At 42.6% G+C, this 23,084-nt stretch overlaps 1 protein-coding gene across 1 annotated transcript; it reads right to left on the bottom strand.

The window, feature by feature from the left end:
* Nucleotides 1–155: 155 nt before the first annotated feature.
* ALAS2 (5'-aminolevulinate synthase 2) lies at nucleotides 156–22,213 on the bottom strand. The gene is made up of 10 exons (XM_079764886.1): nucleotides 22,156–22,213; nucleotides 16,692–16,887; nucleotides 15,912–16,034; nucleotides 11,890–12,112; nucleotides 11,142–11,326; nucleotides 8,066–8,245; nucleotides 4,852–5,016; nucleotides 3,776–4,044; nucleotides 2,198–2,360; nucleotides 156–439 (listed from the first exon to the last, which is right to left on the bottom strand). Exons 2-10 carry the CDS (start codon nucleotides 16,870–16,872, stop codon nucleotides 276–278), a joined length of 1,653 nt encoding a protein of 550 aa, XP_079621012.1. The 5' UTR covers nucleotides 16,873–16,887; nucleotides 22,156–22,213; the 3' UTR covers nucleotides 156–275.
* Nucleotides 22,214–23,084: the final 871 nt, after the last annotated feature.

Genomic DNA, 23,084 nt, shown 5'->3' with positions numbered 1-23,084 from the left:
TCTCCTTCTTTCTGGATTTCAGTTTCCCTATCAGTAAAATGGGGTGGTCGGATCTACAAGTGATCTGTGGTTTACTGATGGCCCTGCTGCTTGTCCTTAGGGAGTCGGGGTTAGTGCAGTCGTTTGTTCTCTGTCCAACAGAGGGCAACAAATGCTGCAATTTGCTCTTTATTTGTTTTCAAACTGAAGTCAGCTGAAGGCACACAACAAAGCAAAGGAAGAGGCCCAGCCCCAAGTGAAGTGCAGGTGGCTGGGGATCCAAGTCAGTTGGCTTCTCATGCGTAGGTGGTGACATACTGGGGCCCCATGTTTCCAAAGTAGGAGCGTTCCCACTCACTCATGAGCTCGAAGTGCACAGGACGGCGACAGAAATTGCAGGAAGCCACAGACACGTCCTGGAGGGGCAGACCCACCTCAGTCCAGGCCACCAGCAGCTTCTCTGAAGTTGAGGAGAAGAGAGGAGGGAAAGAATTGGTTAGACTAGGTTTTCTTAATCCTTGTGTCACAGTACAGCTGTGCCAAGATGTAGATTCCCTTCAACCCTTCAAGATGTCTTGGAACTACAAGTGGATTCTGGTTTGCTCCAGTGTGTGTGATGAATGTTGCCATTTGTGAATGGGTGCTGGGATGTATAAAAGATTGCCAAGCTCCTAATTTGACACAGTTTATAGCTGCACTGGCCTGGTACAGGACATGCTATGGCCCAAGAAGTGAAATCATCTACTTTGAAACACCTAGCCTGGAGAGAAAAATGACACTGACAGTAACCACACAGTGTCACTGTTGTGACACGGGAACCTGGGGTGGGGAGTTCCTGGAGGGGGTGGGAACCCAGAGGAGAGAACCTGACCTCACTTTCAGAAATGCCTCAGGTGTGTGCCAGGGCTCTGTCCATGGCTTTTTTTTTTAATTAATCCTTTTCCATTGGTTTTTAGAGAGTGGAAGAGTGGGGAGGAGACAGACAGAGAGAGAGAAACATCGATGTGAGAGAGAGTCATTGACTGGTTGCCACCCAACCAGGGCTGGGGATTGAGCCTGCAACTGAGGTACATGCCCTTGACCAGAATCTCATCCACGACTCTTCAGTCCACAGGCCAATGCTCTATCCACTGAGCCAAACTGGCTAGGGCTATCCATGGCTTTTTAAATGACCATTCCTTTGGTGATCTCATACAGTCTCATGGATTTAAACACCATCTTTATGCTGATGATTCTCAAATTTTCATCCCCATCCCAGACCACCCTCCTGAATTCTAGACTTGTATCTTCAGTTGCCTTTCAATATCTCCAATGTCAGGCCCCATGCTAAAAACTGCACCCTATAGGAATACAATAAACTTTAGGTGAATTGACTAAACTGCCATCTTTCAGGATAAAAACCAAGCTATTCAGTTAGCACTATAAATCTCTCAATCCAGTCCTTGTTCTGTATTGTCTTTTTGACACTCCCCTCCCCCACACCATTCCTACTATCCTGCATTCCTCTAACACCTGCTTATTTTTTAAAAATATTTTTTATTGATTTTGGAGAGGAAGGGAGAGGGAGAGATAGAAACATCCATGATGAGAGAGAATCATTGATTGGCTGCCTCCTGCATGCCCCCCACTGAAGATCAAGCCCGCAACCTAGGCATGTGCCCTGACTGGGAATTGAACTGTGACCTGCCTGGTTCATAGGTCGACACTCAACCACTGAGGCACACCAACTGGGCACCTGCTTATTCTTGATATATCCAAGGCTGCTTCTTACCCTCTCTTCCTTGCCTTTTATGTTCTTCCCTTTGCTAGGAATACCCCTCCACACCCTCTTTATTCTCTTGGTTCAATACCATTCACCTTGAAAGACTCAGTTCAGGTGTCATCTCCACTAGGAAGCCTGTCTTGAATCTCATATGTTGGGTCAGGCCCCTCCTTTCTGCTCCCACACCTTCCACATGTACTGTGTTGAACTTTCACCCCTTGAAGTGATTGTATCTGCTATGGATGGCCTCCTCAACCAAACTGGAGCCCTACAAGTCTAGGGACTGTTTTTTGTGTGTTTTTAATCCATTTATGGCCCTAGTGGAGAGTCTGGAACATAATAGATGTTTCAGAAATACATTTTTAAAAAAATGAATGGCATCCATTCACTCATCTTCTTCATATCCTGGGGCTGAAAGGAGGGAAAGTGCTATAGGCAACCATGTCGAGGACTTACCCACAAAGTCTTCCATCATCTGAGGGCTGTGATGGGGGGAGGGTGCCAGGCGCAGCAGCTCCTCACCCCGGGGGACAGTTGGGTAGTTGATGGCCTGCACATAGATGCTATGCTTGGAGAGCAGGAGATCGCAGATCTTGCTATTCAGCGCTGCATCACCCACCTGGGCTCAGGAGAAAAGCCTGTCAATATCTGTCACCCTTGCCCCGCTATCGCAGGTGGAGGGAACCAGATGAAGGAACAACACTGAATTTATAAACATATTTTTTTTCATAAGGGCCTTAATCAGTGGCAGCTCCAGAATATCTCTAGCAAGGAGTTACTCAGAGGCACCAATCAAATTTTAAGGAGTGGGGTGGAGGTGGTGCTAGGAACCTTGTCTTGAAACTGTATGCAGACCAAGTACACAGGTTTTACTTAGCTAGTATGTTAATTTGGGTGGTTCTGGATAAGAAGGAAAATCCCTTAAGCATCCCCCATCTGGGATGCTGCCACTGGGTTCATTAAAAAACAACAACAGTTATTTACAAAAGCAATATTTCAAGGGAATGTTGGGTTGGTCCAAGGAGCAATGACTATTTCTTTCAACAGTCACATAAAAGTATCCTCCCTGCTCCCCTACTTACCGACACACAAATTGATGTTATTTAAGAAAGAAGAACATATATACATATAAGTATAGTCTATGGACACAGATAATAGTGTGGTAAAGGCCTGGGGTGGGATAGGGGCTGGGTGGAGGGGAGAAGAAGGGGGAGACATCTATAATTCTGTCAATGATAAAAAATAATAATAAAGAAGTCGCAGTTAATTTTTAAAGGCAGTAAACACTCAAACATAGTTGAGGATCCAAAATAGCAGCTAGAAAAATAAATAAATAAAACAAAAACACAAAAATAGCAGCTAGTCCCATGGCTTTTGATGTTATATTTTCTGACTTCAATTCTCAATAAGAAATATATTTCATGATCATGCTATACACATACACATATGTACATGCATGTGCATATAGTCATATGCAAAACTGAAACAAATTTCCCATAAAATGAAACTTTTACTATGTGTGATGTACATGTTCTTTGCTGCTATTTTTTTTGTAAGCAACTATATTTATAGTCATGATACCATAGATGTGGTGAGTTAAGACAATGGCCATTCCTTAATAAAATACAAGCATTTTCATCATGCATAGTTTATAGGCTCCTTAAGAGGCGGTCTCTTTAAGAGGCTGGATGTTTAAGAAAGATTCTCATCATAACCTATTAAGGTGATGTTATGTATGGTCCACTAACGAACGGTATTTATGCACAGTCCGAAAAACACTGAATTATACATAGGTCATAGACTCAATATTGTGAGGGTCAGAACAGTCTAATAAGGATGGCTAATGAAAAAAAAGAAAAGAAAGTAAAGAAAAAAAAAAAAAGACTGGTTAATCCAGAACGACTGATAACTTTTCAAAAATGGTTAACAGGAAAGCAAAGAGTTGATGACAGGAGCAGGTGTCAGTTTGCTGGGTGTGGGAAGGCTCCCAGAAGAGAGAGGAGGAGAGGGTGATGGGAAGCGTGGGGCTCTCACCCGGATGGGAATGATGTGGCTGGGACAGGGGATAACAGGAAGGCCCCTGTCCATGAGTAGCTGGCGCATGTGCTTGACATTGCGCTGGTGGGCCCGCCTCAGTGCTTGGCCCTCCTCTCCCTTGAGGAGCCGCACAGATTCCAGAGCCCCAGAGAGCACCATGGGAGGCAGTGAAGTGGTGAAGATGAAGCCGGCAGCATAGGAGCGCACCATGTCCACCAAGTCATGGGTGCCAGCGATGTAGCCGCCCACACAGCCAAAGGCCTTGCCTGGAGACAGGGAGGAGGAAGATATGCACAGACCCCATTTTCATTCCTCAAAAGAGTAGGATCAAACCCCAGGTAACACAAGGAGGTGCAGCAGAAGCTGGAGCTCCTGCCTCCCTTCCCAGACCTCTGCTCATTTTTCCTGCCCGTGACAGGAGAATTATTATCAGCAAGAGCTAATAATTCTGCTGCTTTGAGATAGGACTTTCAAGGCCTGCCATATGCAATGACTAGATAGGCAGGAGGTGGGTGGGGATCTTGAGCTGTTTAGGCCCAAAGGTGGAGCTCCGATGAAGCTTGGAGCTGGGATGGGAAAGGAGATTAGGACTACAACTCTTCACTTACTGAGGGGAACCTGGCTATTTGGCCCAGTTCAGGGGTCTTCTAAAAAAAAAACCACACAACCCCAGATTTTTTTTTAGCAACTCTGTAGTGAGGAGGGAGTGGAAGGAGGGAATCCAGGAGTTCCACAGTCTAGGGCAGTGGTCGGCAAACTCATTAGTCAACAGAGCCAAATAGCAACAGTACAACGATTGAAATTTCTTTTGAGAGCCAAATTTTTTAAACTTAAACTTCTTCTAATGCCACTTCTTCAAAATAGACTCGCCCAGGCCGTGGTATTTTGTGGAAGAGCCACACTCAAGGGGCCGAAGAGCCGCATGTGGCTCGCGAGCCGTGGTTTGCCGACCACGGGTCTAGGGCTGTGAATTCTACCCAAATAGCTTCTGCAACTTTGGGGAGGGAGAAAAGGATCTTACAGGGGCCTCCTTTCTGGATTGTATGTCAGGGAAGTCCAAGGCACTCACTCACCAAGAGTTCCAGAAATGATGTCAATCTTGTGCATGATTCCATCACGCTCCCCAATCCCAGCGCCCCGGGAACCATACAGTCCTACAGCATGAACCTCATCCACAAAGGTCAGAGCTCCATACTGGTGGGCCACATCACACAACTCCTCGAGGGGACAGATGGCACCTGAGCAAAGCCAAGGAACAGAGGTAGATCATAACCCTTCCCCAACTCCATCTCCAGTGTGGAATTGGGACCCACAACTACTTGAGGACTATTTCAGACCTCTCTGTATGTAATGACTGCCTTTACCTCACTCCTACCCAAGCTCCTGCGTGTTCTTTCTCCTTCTGCCTCTCCTTCCGCCCCCCCCCCCCCGCTTCTCCCTCCCCTCCCCCTCTTTTAAAAATACATTTTTAAATTTATTTCAGAGAGGAAGGGAGAGCGAGAGATAAATATCAATGATTCAATGCTGAGAGAGAATCATTGATCAGCTGCCTCTTGCACACCCCAGCTAGGGATCGAGCCCGAAACCCAGGCATGGGAATCGCACTGTTACCTCCTGGTTCATAGGTCAATGCTCAAACACTGAGCCATGCTGGCTGAGCATCTCCTTCCCCTCCTTCTGTGTGTGTGTGTGTGTGTGTGTGTGTGTGTGTGTGTGTGTGTGTTTCTCCAGGCTATGATCAAGGCTTGCCTCCCTTTCCTATTTTTACTTCATATTGCCAATATATGTTCTCTTATTTATGTCATTTTCCAGCCTCTCTATGCTTTCTTCCTCCCCCCTCCCCTATCTGTGTATTTCCATTTAGGATTGGCACTAGCCTGTGTGATACCTTTGTTTAAATAAATTGAAAAAATGTCACCTTTTGCTCCAGGTTAATGCCATTCTGATTTCAGATACCACTCATCCCCTCAGCCAGGTGCTGTTGGCAGCCCTGGCAATATATTTATCCTTCACTGGTCCTCCCTATTTTTATCTGCCTGGCTTTCTGTCACTATCTCTCTTTTTGTGGCATTTCCATCTTTGTTTCTATATCTCTATTTTTATGGCTCTGCCATATTTTTCTCTCTCCCCTCCCATTCTTTCCTCTCTGTGTCTCTGCTTCTGTCCATCCCTCCTTCACTTTTGCATTGTGTCTCTTTCTGTCTACCTCTCTCTCTGCTTTGGACTTTCTTTCTCTGTACCTTTGTGTCCCTTTCTGTGTGTGTGTGTGTGTGTGTGTGTGTGTGTGTGTGTGTGTGTGTGGTTGTTGTTGTTTTTGGTGCCTCTGTCTCTTTGTATTCCCCGTGTCTCCATGACAGCATATTTCTCATCTCTGTCAATGTTATATGAGGGCACCCCCCACCACCACCACAGGCTTAATCTCAATCTATTGAATTGAAGGTGAATTAGAAGTGATCTGTAGGTTCATCTTCATTTCCATACAGATTACCTTTTTTTAATCTATGTTATTCTAGACATCTTATATGCTTATAGTTTTTATAAGGTTTTCCAGTGGCTATGAATCCCATATGCAGACTCTGCATATACAAGAATCCACACCTTCACCATCCCTGGAAACTACTCAGGTGCGGAGAATCGAAATACAGAAGAAACTTGTTCATGGGGAAACAGGGACTCCAGGCCAGGATTAAAGAATGTGAGCAACTGGTGGGAACAACCACAGGAGATGTAGCCCAAGATAAATGGGGCAGTGTGATAGCTCAAGCATCATGTCAATGAGAGAAATTCTGCCCTACGATAGACAGTTTAGGCAGAGTTTCCATAAAAAAATAAGTAACCAGCCCTGGTTGGTTTTGCTCAGTGGTCAGAGCGTCGGCCCACGGACCAAAAGGTCCCAGGTTCAATTCCTGGTCAAGGGCATGTACCTCGGTTGCAGATTCATCCCCGCCCCTGGTCAGGGCTCCTGCTGGAGGGCAACCAATCGATGTCTCTGTCTCATGTCAGTTTCTCTCTCTCTCTCTCCTTCTCCTCTCTCCCTCCAACTCTCTCTAAAAGTCAATGGAAAAAATGTCCCGGGGTGAGGATTTAAAAAAAGGAACCATTCACTTGCAAAAGTAAGGAAGTAGGATGGTCCTAACATGGTTTCCACCAGAGAAATCATGAACTAGATTAGTCTCAGTAGTAGGAATATAATCATAGGATGGTTTTACTTTATTGCTAGTTGTAGAAATGTGGGCGTGGGCACAATAAGTTCTGTACATATGTCAACTCATTTAATTCTCACAGCTACTCTATTATTATCACCTCTATTTTTCAAATAAGGCAACTGAGACACAGCAATTAAGAAACTTGCTCAAGTTAAGTAACTTGTCATGCTGAGTTTTCAAAATGGATAGTCTGGTTTCACAGCCTGTGCATTACCATTACATGGCATGTACGTTCGCTATATCAGGAACTCTTCTTTGTTTTAGTTGGAAAAGTGACAAATTGAAATGAAGTGAGGACCTCTTCCCTTCAATAAATCCAGAAGGCGATGTCTAAAATACATGATTTCTGCTCAAAGGGGGCAGCAATAAAATGATTTGAGGATTGTTTCAGTTTGGGGAGGAAGAGGCAGGAGGGAAAAGGTCATTTTTTTCTACTTAGATCATAATAAATGGGATGACTTTCATTATCTCTAATTCTTACAACTAGATATTTTACCTTGGGGGAAACTTAGGCTCAGAGAGTTAGAGTTATCCAAGGTCATAGAGCCAGTAAGTTCCTGGAATTTGAACCCAGATCTGTCTGATTTCAAAGCCTGTTTTGACTCCAACGCTTCATACTGAACCTTGAAGACAATCTTCAGGCAATAATTTGTAAAAATTTTCCATTGCAGAAACCAGACACTGATAGCATTGATTTATACATAATTTATCACGGAGGGAGCCCTTGTATGAAGGAATTAGAATCATATTAGAATCAAGAGAAGTTGGAAGCTGCCTATGAACTTTAATTTCTTAATCCGTAAGATCACTATAATAGCTGCCTCAATCTTTTGGCATTTACTGGTTGTGTGATCTTAAGCAAGTTACTTCACTAGTTTGTGTCTCACTTTCCTCATGTAAATGAATAGAAAGAATAATAACACCCCATAGAATTGTGAAGATTCAGTACATTAATATACATAAAATGCTAATAATTTTGCTTGGCATGTAATGAGCACTCTGTAAATGTTAGCTGTTATCATTATTATCATGGTTTCTGTGAGACCAATGTTAGTAAACATACATTTACACATATACATACCATCCATGGAGTGAACAGTCTCAAAGGCCACAATTTTGGGTGTCTCAGGGTTGGACTTCTTTAGAAGTTTCTCCAGGTGGTCAGGGTCATTGTGCCTGAAGACAAACTTGGCTGCTCCACTGTTGCGGATACCTTGGATCATTGAAGCATGATTGCCTGCATCTGAGTAAATCTCGCACCCTGAGGAACCAGATGCATAATTCTTAAGTTTCTGTCCCAGTATTCCTACTTGATCCTCAGGGACAACCTGGCAGGGACAGAGGGCCAACCCTTTCCTCCCGTTGAAGACCCTGCATGACTTTCTGGTGAACCTACCATGAAGGACAAGTAGACTGGAAGTTAGAATAATAACACTTACCCCATAGAATTGTGAAGATTCAGTACATTAATATACATAAAATGCTAATAATTTTGCTTGGCATGTAATAAGCACTCTGTAAATGTTAGCTGTTATCATTATTATGAGCAGGAACCACATCTTTTTTTTAAAAGCAGCATTTATTATTTTCTTTTAATTACATAGAGAACAAGGAAATTCACCCTAGTTATAAACAATTCTATCAACATGGAAATAGAGTGGAAAGCGGAGAGGACCCTCACTCCCTGTGTACAAGAGGGAAACACCGTTACGTTCCCACATGGTTCTTTCAGAAAGTTACCTTTGCCTCAGTTTACAAAATTGTGCATCTTCACTTACGTCTGTGGCGATCTAAATGGACGATTTCCATTGTTCAGTGACTTCTTTCTTTTTATTTGGCAATAGGTCTGTATATCTTGGTGATCTCCATATCAGTAAATACAAGTCTACCTTGTTTTTACAATTGCATCTATCATGAGTAATGGGTGTACCATAACCCACTTCACCACTCCCACACCAGTGGACTTTTTAGAGTTTCCAAATTTTCACTCTTCGAAGCAACTTTGCAGTGAACATTTTTGAACGTGCATCTTTGTGCACAAGGGCAAGTTTTCATCAGATTTCCCCGACAATTGATAAGGAGCCACATCTTTTTATCTTTCTCTTTCTGATACCCAGTATAAGGCTAGGTACACAGTAGTTGATAAATAAGCACTTTTTGAATAAATGGATGAATAAACATAACTAATATATGTGAGTGAATATATATATGAGTGAATATATTGCCAAATGAAAGAATGAAAAAAAGGGGGTATCAAAAGATGAGGCATAAGAGGTAGGTAGAGACCAGATTGTTTGGAGCTTTAGAAGCCATGATAAAGAATTTGGAATTGGACCCGGCCGGTGTACTCAGTGGTTGAACATCAACCTATGAACCAGGAGGTCACTGTTTGATTCCCGGTCAGGGCACATGCCCAAGTTGTGGGCTTGATACCCAGTGTGGGGTGTGCAAGAGGCAGCCAATCGATGATTCTCTCTCATCAGTGATGTTTCTATCTCTCCTTCTCCCTTCCTCTCTGAAATCAATAAAAATATATTTTTAAAAAAGAATTTGGAATTGGTCCTAAGGGCAATGAGGACATATTAAAGGGTTTTGGGCAGGGGAGTAACAAAAATATGTATGCATTTAAAAAATATCATTCTGCCTGATGTGAAGAATAGATTGCAGGAGGGCAAATGTGAAATCAATAAATTATATTGGCCCTAACCGGTTTGGCTCAGTGGATAGAGCAGCAGCCTGCGGACCCAAGGGTCCCAGGTTTGATTCCAGTCAAGGGCACATGCCTGGGTTGTGGGCTCGGTCCAACGTACATGAGGCAGCCAATCAACGATGCTCTCTCATCATTGATGTTTCTATCTCTCTCTTCCTCTCCCTTCCTCTCTAAAATCAATAAAATATATTTAAAAATTATATTAGTCTAGGCTAAGATGGTTGCAGTGGAAATGGGAAGAAGTTGAATTGTAATGGTTGAGGAGGGGGTTCACTGAAAAAATTTCTAAGGATATTGGATTTAGTTGGGGTTATGTGTGACCTCAGAATAAGTTTCAGAGAGGCAGTGGTGATGTTTACAGTGTGCCAAAGAATCAGCTTCAACGTGATTAAAGAAAGGGAGAGGCTGAAGATACGGGGGAGAGGAAACATAGATCAAAGTTCCTGAGGAAGTAGAGGGGAATGGGACACAGAGTACCAGTGGCAAGATTTGTCAACAAGAAAAAGGGCACCTTTTCTACTGTGATAGGAGAGAAGGAATGAGGAAAGGACATGTGAGGATGCTCACTCATGTGGGTGAGAGTGAGGTGTAGGTCTAGGAGGGCTGAGGAAATGGGAATTGGCAAAGCTACCCTGGAGACTTGGAGAACTGACCATGGAAACAGGATTGCCAGAGAGCATAGACAAGCTGACAGAAGTTGGGAACCATAAATTTGTAGTGGCTCCCGCCTGAGCAATTATATAAGCCCAGGATTGAGAGAGAAGGTGGAGAGTTATATTCATCCAGGGTTGGGGCTATGATGGAAGGATGACAGCTAGATGAGTTGAGGATATTTTTCACTAAAGAGTGGGAGAGAGGGAAGGTGGGATGTTGTTGACTAGAGAGTGGGAAGGTAGGATCCAGATGGGATCCAGTGTACAAGGGAAGGGATTGGTATTAGGCAGAAGAAGAGATGCACTTTCAAATTGTAAAAGGGAAGAATGAAAGAAGAATCAATGAACAATTAGAAAAATTTGTAGGTTTGGTGGCTGTAAGTTAAAGGAGTCCCTGTCTGGTGATTTGCGTGTGTGCGTGTGATGTAAAATGTGAGGTAACTGGTTAAGAGTGAAGGAGGAGGTAGTCACAGGTTTTAGATGAGGGAAGAAAGTTTTAAAAATTGGATGTGGGGACATAAAAGTATTGTTTATGAGTATTAAGAGCCTAGTTGAGTTGGGGGTGACAAATTTATTGTGTTACTCTTCTGTGAAGTTGGGCAGTGTTCCTTAGTAGTGATCTTCAGCCTATGTATGGAAGAGAAGAAAGGAGAGGACTGTAGTCATCCAGCATTGAGGATATGCGAGGTGGGTAAGAAGGAAGGGCAATGAGAGCAAGTGAACTCAGAATAGAGGGAAAGAGTAATGAAAACAGTTAGACTGTATGCTGTATAAAGCTTAGGCCTTAGGCTTACCTGGCAGGATCTTGGCCAAGGTGAAGAGAGTAGAGTCATTGGCCACAAAGCAGGAAGAGAAGAGCAGGGCTGAGTCCTTCTGATGCAGCTCAGCCAGCTCCTGCTCTAGCTCCACATGAAACTTACTGGTACCGGAGATGTTGCGGGTGCCACCAGCTCCAACTCCATGACGCTGCAGGGTCTCCCTAGTCAGGAAAAAACAGGGGAGACAAGGAGAAGAAACCCTTGACAGACACTGAGGAACTGGATAGGTTTCTCATGTGTTCCACCCATTGATGGGGGTCAATGATGACAGTGATCCTGTGTGAGCTGTGACCTAAGTGACTAAGTAGAGGGAAGGATGGGGATGGTGGAAAGACTTGGAACCTCCTTCTCAGGCTGAAGGCACTCAGGGATGGAGGGAAAATCTAGGTTGAGCTTGAGCAGCTTGGAAGACTTTCTAGAGGAGGTCATACACCATCTCTGTCAATACTCATCCTGCAGCCAGAATGAGAACTCATGGAGAGTGGGCTTGCTTGTTCTTCTATCCTCTCCTCAATAGCACTGTACACTCAAGAGTTTACAAAACATGGTTTGTTGACTGATTTAGTTCCTATCTGAGGATTAAATATGCTGGAGGTCCTTGTACAACAGAGGTGGTGGGTGGAACCCAGGTTTCGACTTCCAGCTCTGCCTTTTCCTTCCATGTGTGGCTTTGGCTCTTCTCTGAATTGTCCCCATAGCTCATGGCCCAGACCCTACTACTCACTGTGTAGCTTGCAAGACCCGAGGGTGTCGGCTCATGCCCAGGTAGTCATTACTGCACCAGACAGACACATCCTTTGAGGGCACAGATGCTTCAGAGAAGTGTTGGGCAAAGGGGTATGCATCAGCCCAGCGGTTCACAGTCTTGAACACACGATAGGTATGGTCCCGTTTCTTCTCCATGATCTTGTCCCTGAAAAACTGGTCATAACCAAAGACATGGTTTCCTGCAGGAGTAGAGATGGGGATGAAAAGAATTCATTTAAAATCACTTCCTGGCAAGTCTGCATTTTATTTATACAGTTCATTTTGCCTTCTCTAGTTTTCTTTCCAATTATTCATTTGTTTGATCAGTCATTAACTTACTGGGCCACATTAACTCTCCACTACTTAATTCAACCATTCTTTTGCTTACTCATTCACTCAGTAATTTATTCATACATTCACTCAGGCTTTCTACCCCCGTGGTTAGTGTAGAAGCCTCACTGGAATCACTACTTCCAGTATTAGTGGAAAGAGTATTGACAGATCTAGTTTCAAGTAATTACTTTGCCACTTTCTACTTATGTGACCTTGAGAAAGTCATGAATTCTCTCTCTTAGTTTCAATTTCTTCATGTGTAGAATGAGGCTAATAATACCTTCTTAAAGAATTGGGATCATCTGATTACACACAGAATGTAATACACCTAAACTAATACCTGGCACATATTATTATGAGTAAAGTAATAGTAGTAGTGGTAATAATAATAATAACTATTTGATTATATTATTATAGCCAATATTTAATGACTGTCTATTATTTGTAATGCTCTGCCTTATGAACTTTATAACTATTATTTCATTTATTTCTCACAACAACCCCATGTGGGAAGTTCTAATAGTATGTTCATTTTACAAATGAGGAAACCAAGGCATAGAGAGGTTAGGTAACTTGATCAAGGTCATATAGCAAGTAAGTGGCCTACCAGTAAATGACCACTACCAATACACAATGGGGCAATCCTATTTTCAGAATAAATTGAAATAACATATGCCAAAGGGCTTGTTAAACTCTAGAACTCTATACATGAGACAGAAATCATGATTGTTGCCAATGGTAACTCATGATGTAGGGCTGTGTACACTGATAACATATTTGCTGCAAGGATATTTGGAAATATGTATCAAAAGTTTTTAAAATGTGCGCACGGCTCAGTGCTTGAGCATCCACCTATGAACCAAGAGGTCAAGGTTTGATTCCAGGTCAGGGCATATCCACAGTAGGGGGCGTGCAGGAGGCAGCCAATCAATGATTCTCTCTCATCCTTGATGTTTCTATCTCTCTCTCCTTCTCCCTTCCTCTCTGAAATCAATGAAAGTATATATAAAAAAGTTTATTAAATGCACAGACCGACATACCTACAAAAACTTTGTAGCACATTTGACAAAAATTATTGATATCCAGAATTCCTTTTTATACATTGAAACATTACTATGAACAATGTTCAGTCTAGTAGAAAAGTAGGCAAAGAATATAGACAGAGAATTCAATAAATGTAGAAAAAAATGCTTCATCAGGGAAAAACAAACTGCACAAACATATTCCCACTATCAAATTGATAAAGACAAGTTTGATAATATCAAGTGCTGGAGAGGGTGTGAGAATGTGGATACTTTCTGTAATGACTGGTGCATCACTTTGAAGGGCTAATAGGCAATATTTATTAATACTGAAAATGTACACACCCTTACACCACAAGAATTTCTACCTCTTGGGGTGTAAGGGTTTGTACATTTTAGAAAACACTTACCTATGTGTATGAAGAGATAAATTCAATGATGTTTGTTGTACTACTGTTTGTAATAGGAAAAATTGGAAGCAACCCAATAGAGTAGATAAATTATCTCAAGTATATTCATACTAAGTCTAAGATAATACTACAAATTATATCTGGGTACATTTATATGAATGGAACATCAACATACAGTATAAATTGAAAGAATTCGCACAACAATAACCTGAAATATAGGTGCTTGATTAACTGAATGATACTGCATTCATGCTACAGAACATACTTCGACCGTTTTTTTGTATGTGCTTCCCCCTCATTATTATTACCTATCACAGAAATAGATGCTTGTCTGAGACTGTCCTACCCCTGATGCTGCTTCTCACGATACTGACTGCCTCTTGCATACTGGCTGCCTCTCATATACTGGCTGCCTCTCACGACACTGGTTGCTTCTCGCGATATTGACTGTCCCTCGTGATACTGGCTGCTTCTGGCATACTGGCTGCCTCTTGGGATACTGGCTGCCTCGGCCCTTAATAATTATTATGCAGCTCCATGTTTAGAGACATGGAATGATGCCCATGACATATGGTTAAGTGAACAAAGCAAAATAACAAACTCTGGGTAGAATAAGATCACATTCCTAATAAAAACATAGGTGGAGGAGAATGTAGGAGGCGTGTGTGTGTGTGTGTGTGTGTGTGTGTGTGTGTGTGTGTTTAGTCATAGAAGAATATCTGGAAGAAAACAGCAAAAAATAATGGTGGATTGTAGAGCTCTGGTTTTAAATTTTTCTCTTTATACTTTACTGTATCTGTTGGAAAATATTTTACAGTGAATCACATTCCTTTTATATTAGGATAGTAAAACACATTCCATTATGAAAATAAATATAAACAAATACAAAACAGGGAAAAGGCTCTATGAAGGATGAGTGTTTCTGAGGGAAGCATGGAGAATAAATGATAGGAATAAACAACATTTAATGAGGCCTCATAACAAGCTAGAAACATGTCCACTGAAGCAGGTATTAAAATCCCACTGATCCAGATCCAGCAAGTGCCAGCATTAAAATTTAAACTCACACTCCCTTTGATTTCAAAGTGCTTGCCATTTCCACTACTGTGTTAGAAGCCCTTTTATCACTCCTTCCATATTTCTACCTCCTTTATTTCCACCTCAGCAAATTCACTACCCATGTTGTTCTGTAGCAGGTATGTGACTTTCTCTGAAATTTACTCTGGTTCCTGGGGACTAGAGAATAGATTCCTCAGGCTGGTTGAAGCCATGAGCTGGATAGGTCTGAAAGGGAGTGTGGAATACATAGGCCATGAAGATGCAGGGGAAGGGAGGAAAAGAAAGCATGTGTAGTCATTTTTAACTCAAAGCAAAATATGTTAATTCAAGTTTATGACGTAGGTAAGCCCTCTACAGAAAGAAAAAAATGTTCTGCAAAGTGATCACCTATTTATCCCCCCAAGTGGAGCCTCCTGTGTCAGGAAACCTTCCATAATGTGAATCACATTTCTCTCCACTAGAACTTTCCCTTAGGTGAGGTAACTGGGACAAGCCACCCTGGGTCTTGCATGTGGGAGGTAGATGAAGCACAGTGTATCTTACTCTTATTTTCTGAATGTCATTAAAATTTGATTTTGAAATGTTTATCCTTAATGATCTAACAAAAGGGCCTATGAAAGATGTCAACAATGCAACCATCTCTCAAGTGTGATTATCTTGAGTGATCTGAACCATTTGGGTTGACCTGGGGCTCCATAACCTTGGATAGTATGTACCTGTTTCCAACACTTATTCTTTCATGCAAATCCAGATTGTCAGTGTGGTATTGCTTAAATGTGGGAGCCCAGCCTGTTGGGATCCATTTAGCCACTTGGAAGAGAAGAGGCAGAACTCTAAAGGAAGAAGGAATTTGAGGCCACAGGTACCAGATTAAGTATATTCAGGGAATAGGACAAAACGGCAGCCCTAGGCCCTACAGACCATGTTCCCCAAGAATGGTATTTTAGACTAATGGCTAAAAGTTACAGGAACCTGTGCATTTGTGTGTATTGGGGAGGGTGCATTTCAGTGCACAGTCTAAGCTATTGCCTACCATGGTTCCCCTAGAAAGACTAGACTCCCCATAATGGGATGTATATTAGCTAGCTGCCCTTGGAGTAGCCTAGCTCAGGACTCTAGTGAAGTGAGTTCAAGTATTAGGAGTAGAGGTTGATGAGATAGAACTTGACACCAACCTGTCTTGAAAGTCTTCACATCCTCCTGGACTTCTGGGGCCGCCTTCTGCACAATCTTGCTCTTCCCATCCTGGAGTTCTGACACCATGAAGGGACAGTGGCTCTTGGCCCAAGATGGAGAGTCTATGCAAAGGTAAGCGAGTAAGTGGCAGTGCATTTTTAACCATAAGTTCAATTTAGCAATTATTACTGAAACCTACTATAACCCAAAGTGCCATCTCAGACTATGGTAGAGACACAGAGATGGATGAGTCTGGTCCCTATGCTAGATTCCTGTGATGAGAGCTCTTAAACTGGCAGGAATGGCACCCATTGAAGATGCATTATAAATAGTGCTGGGAGAGTACAGAAAGCCTAAAAGTGGGAGGACACATGACACAGAATTGGAATTGGACAGGCTGGAAGTCTAGGCAGGTTTGACAGAAAAGATGATGCCCAAGTTAAGTGTCTCATGAGAAATATGAGATACTCTGGTAAAGGGTGTGGAAGAGGATCATTTGAGAGGAGTGAAGGCACAGAAGCTTCAGATAATAGAGTTGATCTAGGCAATTTTAAGTAATTCAAAGTGACTGGAGTATGTAGAGTATGAGGGGCATGAGCCTGAGATTCTTTGGAGATGCTGGCAGAAGTCATATCCCAGCTCATTTTAGGCCAGCTCATTCTGCCTTAACTCTTTTCACATAAACCATACCAATCATTAGGCAATGATGAATTGTATGACTTGGGACCTTGTGTCTAGGACCCAGACATTCTCCCCATTTTCCAGTAGCTTCTTCTTACCTCCTCCAGCCTTGGTTGCCTTAAGGTGGATTTGAGAACAGGTTGGTCCTTGGGTGGTCAGGATGGGACAGCATCCATTACCAAAAAGGAACTGGTGAGTCTTAATCAGCTTGCCCAGGGGGCCCGAGGGACCCCGGGCAAACACAGGACAGCGTTGTAGCAACATGACCGCTGCCACCATCTTGAGCCCGAAGTCCTGCAGAAGATGTGGAAGAGATGAGATTTCATCATGAAAGCCCCGCCAAAAGCCAAGGGTCTTTCCTGTATTTGATTCTTTGTCTTTAGCTTCTTACCCAAATGCTTGCCCTTATTGTCCTTTCAGGGTAAGAATTTCCCCAATGTTTAAAAGTACCAATAGGGCATCAGAGAGGAAGAAATAGGAAACTGGCTGTTAAGCAAAGAGGTGACGGAAAGAGTTTCAACTGGAGGTCAGAAAGCCTGAATTCTGATTCAGACTTTGCCACTGACCCCCTCTGTGATGCAGAGGGGTCATTGAAGTGTGACTGTGGCCAGGATGGGAGTTGACAATCCACTAACTCTTTGAATCACAACTAAAGACCAAGAATTTTTCTAAAAATATTGGCCTCAGCCCAGTGGAGATTCAGCCTGATAATACACAAAGATACCATTGATCAGAGCTTCTGAGCCTCATCCCAGAGATTTTCTGCCCCAGGTACCAGATTAAGTATATTCAGGGAATAGGACAAAATGGCAGGCCCTAGGCCCTACAAACCATGTTCCCCAAGAATAGTATTTTGCTGTTCTTGGACTTGCTTCTGTATTTTACAAGATAAAATACAGATCGAGAAGGAGGTGAAAGCAAGACTCAAAGGGCCTGGGGAACAAGTCTATGGGTGAACAAAAGAGATGGAGGCTAAGACAGAGGAGAGAAAGGGGACAGAGAGAAGATCATTAAAAAAAAAGTACATATAAATATTTGTTGAATTTGGGAGTAAACTAATGAGTGAACAGAGACTCAAATGGAGAAAAGAGGAGAGCAGGGGAAGAGTCAGGAGAATATAAAAATTAGGAAAGATAAAAGAAGGAAAGTGAGAGACAACAAATGTACAGTCATGGTAGTGGAGTTAGAAGCACAGAAATTGTAAGAGAGAAAAAGATAAAAGCCAGACGGAAAAGGGAGGGTAGAGATAAGAACAAGGAGAAGAGGACTGCTCCAGGAAAACAGAAGACAAGAGGATGATGGGAAATAAAGAAGAATAGGGAAAGAGAAGAGAGAGAGAGAGAGAGAGAGAGAGAGAGAGAGAGAGAGAGAGAGATTTTAGTGAATGAGAAGGCAGAGACAGGACACAAAAGAGAAATAAGGACAACCCTAGCCAGTTTGGCTCAGTGGATAGAGCGTAGGTCCACGGACTGAAGGGTCCAGGGTTCAATTCTGGTCAAGGGCACGTACCTCGGTTACAGGTTCCCCGGCACTAGTCGGGGTATGTGCAGAAGGCAACCAATCAATGTGTCTCATTTTACTCTGTCTCTCCCTCTCCCTTCCACTCTCTCTAAAAATCAATGGAAAAATATCCTCAGGTGGGGGTTAACAATAAAGAGAGAGAGAGAGAAAGAGAAATGAGGACAGATCAAGGAGCATAGAGGAATATATAAAGACTCAGAAAACTGAGAGTAGGAATGGAGAGAATTTAGCAGGGGCAGAGAGTCAGTCAGGCACAAAAATAAAGGAGAAAAGCTGTCAGAGATTGTGGGGATGGGAGAGAACAACAAAGAAGAGTTCGGGGAAGAGGAGCTCAGACCTGTTGAGGGAGATGAGACAGAGACTGAGTGACAGAAGGGAGTAGAGACAAGATAAAACAATAGAGACAGAGAGGTAGTTAAGGTGGGTTGGAAGTTAGTATGAGGGAGGGCTGAGAGATACACAGAGAAAGACAGCTAGGGAGAGCAAGAGGGAGGAACAGATGAAAAGAAAAAGGGCAAACTGGATATCCAGCATCAGAGGATCAAGAGACAAGATATGGGACAAGACAATAGGAGAGATATGAAGGAATGTGGGAAGACTAAGGCCTTGGCACCACCAGGAAAACTACTAAGTAGAATCTAATAGCACCTCTATGCTATTAGATATAGGGTCTTATGTTGTAAGGGACAAGTGAACAGAAGGAGCTTATGGCCCTATTCTCATATGGCAACCTCCTTCACCTCTTACTGAGCAACACCTTCCCTTCCAGGTCTCACAAAGCAAGCATGTGCTCCCTGACTCACAAAGCAATCTCTTCCCCTTGTTTCACCCCAGAGCATTGTCCCTCTAACTCTCACAGTCTGTCATAGGAGCAGAGATTAGTAGGTGGGGCAGGGTGTGTGGGTGGACCTTGGAATTGGAAAAAGTCAAGGGGTGTTTAAAGGACTAAATGAAACTCATCATGTTAAGCTTTTAAGACAGTGCCTAGCACATAGTTTTCAATAAATGGTAGCTTTTCTTATTGCAGTTCTAGCTCTCCAACTCCCTATTGGACATTCTTGAAAAGTCACTTCCCCTCTTGGTCTCAGCTTTCATCAGCTGTCAAATGTAAGGTATTTATGCCTACCTCATATGGAAGGTAATGAATTGGGCCCAATGACTACTTTGTATCTGGAGATATGAGTTTTCCTTTCCCTGCCTGCCTGCAAAGGCTAAAGCACTTGAGGCTGAGCCTGCAGACCACAGATAAAGCTCCAAGAGTTTATCGCCACTGAGGTATGACCGCTCCCCAGATGAGACCAGGGTGTGGGAGAGAAGAGGAGCTCCTTTCTAGAATCACGTCTGAGCATCTGGCTTGGGGCTGACTCTGGCTATTGGTGGTGAGGAGGGGTGGACACCCAGGGAGAGGAATGCAAAACAAATAGCTAGGTTCCAGGCTCTTAGAAATGCCTTTCTCCAATATCAACACTGAGAGTAATGACAACAACAGAGGGACATGTAATAGTAAGGAGAGCCCCAAAGATCGGAAGCAAAGTCAAGTCCTGCTTTGGGATGGTGGTGAATTAAAGCCTACGTCCATTCCCTTGTATACAAATGGAAGAAGTGCAATATACTCATCATCTCTAAGAGGTTTTGGCTATGCGGTTCTCAGGGACCTAGAAAAATATAGACTACTTCTTGGAATTCATTGAACTATCAAGTTCTTTCAAGTTTCAGTTCTAATTTCTCTGTTCTCTTACTCCTTTCCTGGAATTTGTCCCACCTCATTCTACCTGTCCATCTTTATGACCCATAACTGTGCAATCTATTTACCTTGGATTCTGTTTACAATCCATCCCACTACCCGTCATGCAACTGGAGTGAGTAAAATTGAATCAAAGAAGTCTTTTAGTGATTTGGGGTATTAAAAGCACAGCCTCTGGAGCCAGACTATGTGGGTTTGCATCCTGACTCTACCACTCACTAGCTCTGGGACCTTAGAAAAGTTACATCTCTGCTCTGTGTCTTATATCTGTAAAATGTAGATAATAACAAGGACAATCTACTTCACAGGGATGTTGTGAAGATTCAGTAAGATAATCTATATAAAGTATATAGGAGAGTGTCTATTCCATAGTAAACACTGAAAAAGTGTTAGCTATTATTTTTGCTTTTTACATTTTCTATGTAAGGAAAGGGGAGTTACATCATGAATGCATCAGACCAGGTCCCAAAAACTGATTCTTGTCTCAACCCTAATTCTTGCCCTTATTCTGTTACAATTTACTATGTGAATTTGGGTCCTGTACTTTCTCTCCCTGGGCCCCAGTTTCTCCACAGACAGTGGACTGGATAACTTCATAGAATCCATCAGATTCTAATAGGCAAACATTCATAGAGTACTAACTGTTGGAAATACTTCACATGAATTAACTTATTTAATCCTTGTAACTCTTCGAGGTAGACACTAATGACAACTTTATTTCAAAGATGATGGAACTGAGGCTCAAAAGGATTAAGTAAACTATCTGGGTCACAGAGTTAGTTAAGTAGGAGAACCAATATTTAAACCTGGGGAATCTGGTTCCAGATCCTACTAACTTAACCACTGTGGATCTGTGATTTAAATATTACTACATATATTCTTGACTGAGAGCTCAACTCCAGAGGTCAATCCCCTCTGCTGTACTAACAGGCTCCTTTCTGGAATAGTTGAATTTGAAATGTGACCAATGCCTTTACCAAAGGAACATATTTCTAACTGAAGTAAAATTTCAGGCACTGGTGAACATTCATTCATTTATTCATTCATTCTACCACTTAATAACTTATGCACCCACTCTGTGGCAATCCTTTCCAAGACTCCTATTAAAACAGTGCTTTTATTCAAAGACATAATAGTGCAATTTCAGGCCAAATGACAGATCATTACTAGTAGGTTTTCCCTGTACCTTAAAATCCTCTCTCATGTCAGCAGCCAATCTGTAGTCCCTGATATCAGAAGGGCCAACCACAACTCTACCCCAGCAGAGAGCCAGAAACCACTAATTGTAGTATTCCTTGCCCCCTCTTTCCCCTTTGTGGCCTGCTTTGTAAGAATGGGTTAGGTCTGGAGTAGATGTGGACACTTAATTACAGGAGTTGGAAGCATCAGGTTTTACTTCCCTTCCTAGCACCCTCTCTCCATCATGAAAGAATCATAGAGAATTTTAGATAACAGGAAGCAGAAATCAGGAATTCTTAAAAACAGAAAAATTTAGAAGACCACAAAATCAAAATTAAAAGAAGCCGTGGAAATCATAGGCTAAGCTCCATTTTCAGAGGGTCTCACAATGAATTAGTGTGAGAAAACAAATCTATTGACTTTCAGTGACACAACATTCCTCTTTCACCTTTCCCCCTTATTTCTACTAATTATCCATCTCTCAATTCCTTCAAATCTTTCCCCAATTCATTATTCCCATAATCTCTACATGTCCTGTTTTCTCTTCCTACTTCTGTCCCCCTAGGTTCTGACTCATAGATCTATGCTGTCAGCTAAGCAGAGAGGCGTCAAAGTGAGAGAGGAATGGAGAATTGCTGGAAGAAATATCGGGACATCTTTCTGGGAAAGAGAGAGAAGTAGAGAAAGAGAGAGACAGAAAGACAGAGACTGAGCAGAATAGTAGGAAGAGATGGAGAGGAGAGAGAGAGAGAGAGAGAGAGAGAGAGAGAGAGAGAGAGAGAGAGAGAGAGAGAGGAGGGAAGAACACAGATAGCATTCAGACAAAGAAGGGAAAATAAGAGGAAGCTAGTGTGTCGGAGAGAGATGAACTGAAGTGAGTGACCTTGAAAACTAACAAAGGAGAGGAAACAAGGGGACAAAGACCAAAAAAAAAAAAAAAAAAAAAAGCTAAAAATAGGGAAAAGCAGGAAAATACATGGGGGGAAGGGGAGAGGAAAGGACAGAGACAGATTCTAAGAAACAAAGTCAGATCTAGCCAGGCCAGAGAGTTAGCATGTGCAGCCTTTAGGTGGGCAGACAGACCAGAAAGAGGGCACCAGGCTGAAAGTCACTCTTACCTGTTGCCCTGCACTGAGGACGAACGAACGACTGGGTGGATGCTGTGGGTCAGGACCTGGCATTTATCCCTTCCTCCTTGGCTCAGCTCCACCCACCCCGCCTTCTGCTGGCCTGGCCTTGCATTGGCCCCAAAGGTATCTTAGGCCCTTCTTAGAGATAAAACCCAATGTAGTCCTCTCTCCCCCCTCTCCCCCAGCATTGTTCTCCCCTTTCTATTTTATTTCTCTTCTTCCTCTGATGTAGTAAAATGAACTTCCTGGGCTTTGGAATCAGATCATTCATATATAGCTAAGGCACCTTGAGCAAAATTACCTCTCTGACCCTCATTTTCTTCAGCCATAAAAGATGGGCAATCAAACTCAAAAGCAACCGTAGCACAAGTAGGGAGGGCTCTCTCTAGCAGTCAGCTTCCATAGGTGACATCTAGGGCATTGTAACAATTCAATAGCATCATGTACAGAAAACACTAAGCACAGTGCCTGGTCCAAAGAAGTAACAATGTCAAGTGCTTATTATGCACCAGACCATTGGTTAAGTGCTTTACATGGATTAACTTAGTTTATCCTCATAAGGACCTTTCAAGATAGGTATTATTATCCCCATGTTACAGATGAAGAAACAGGCTAAGAAAGATGAGGTAACTAACTGATAATTAGCCAGCTAGTAAGTACATAGCCGAACTATGAACCCAGGCAGTTTGCTTTCAGATCCACGCTTTTTTTGTTTGTTTAATCCCTTCACCTTTTTTTCACCAGCTCCCCAACCCCCTTCCCCTCTGACAGCTGTCAGTCTGTTCCATGTGTCCATGCCTCTGTTTCTATTTTGTTCCTCAGTTTATTTGTTCATTAGATTTCACATATAAATGAGATCATATGGCATTTATCTTTCTCTGACTGACTTATTTCACTTGGCAAAATAATCTCCGGAT

This window comes from Cnephaeus nilssonii (genome assembly GCF_951640355.1).
Source record: "Cnephaeus nilssonii genome assembly, chromosome: X".
NCBI lineage: Eukaryota > Metazoa > Chordata > Mammalia > Chiroptera > Vespertilionidae > Cnephaeus > Cnephaeus nilssonii.
This window is presented reverse-complemented; position numbering and strand designations above follow the sequence as displayed.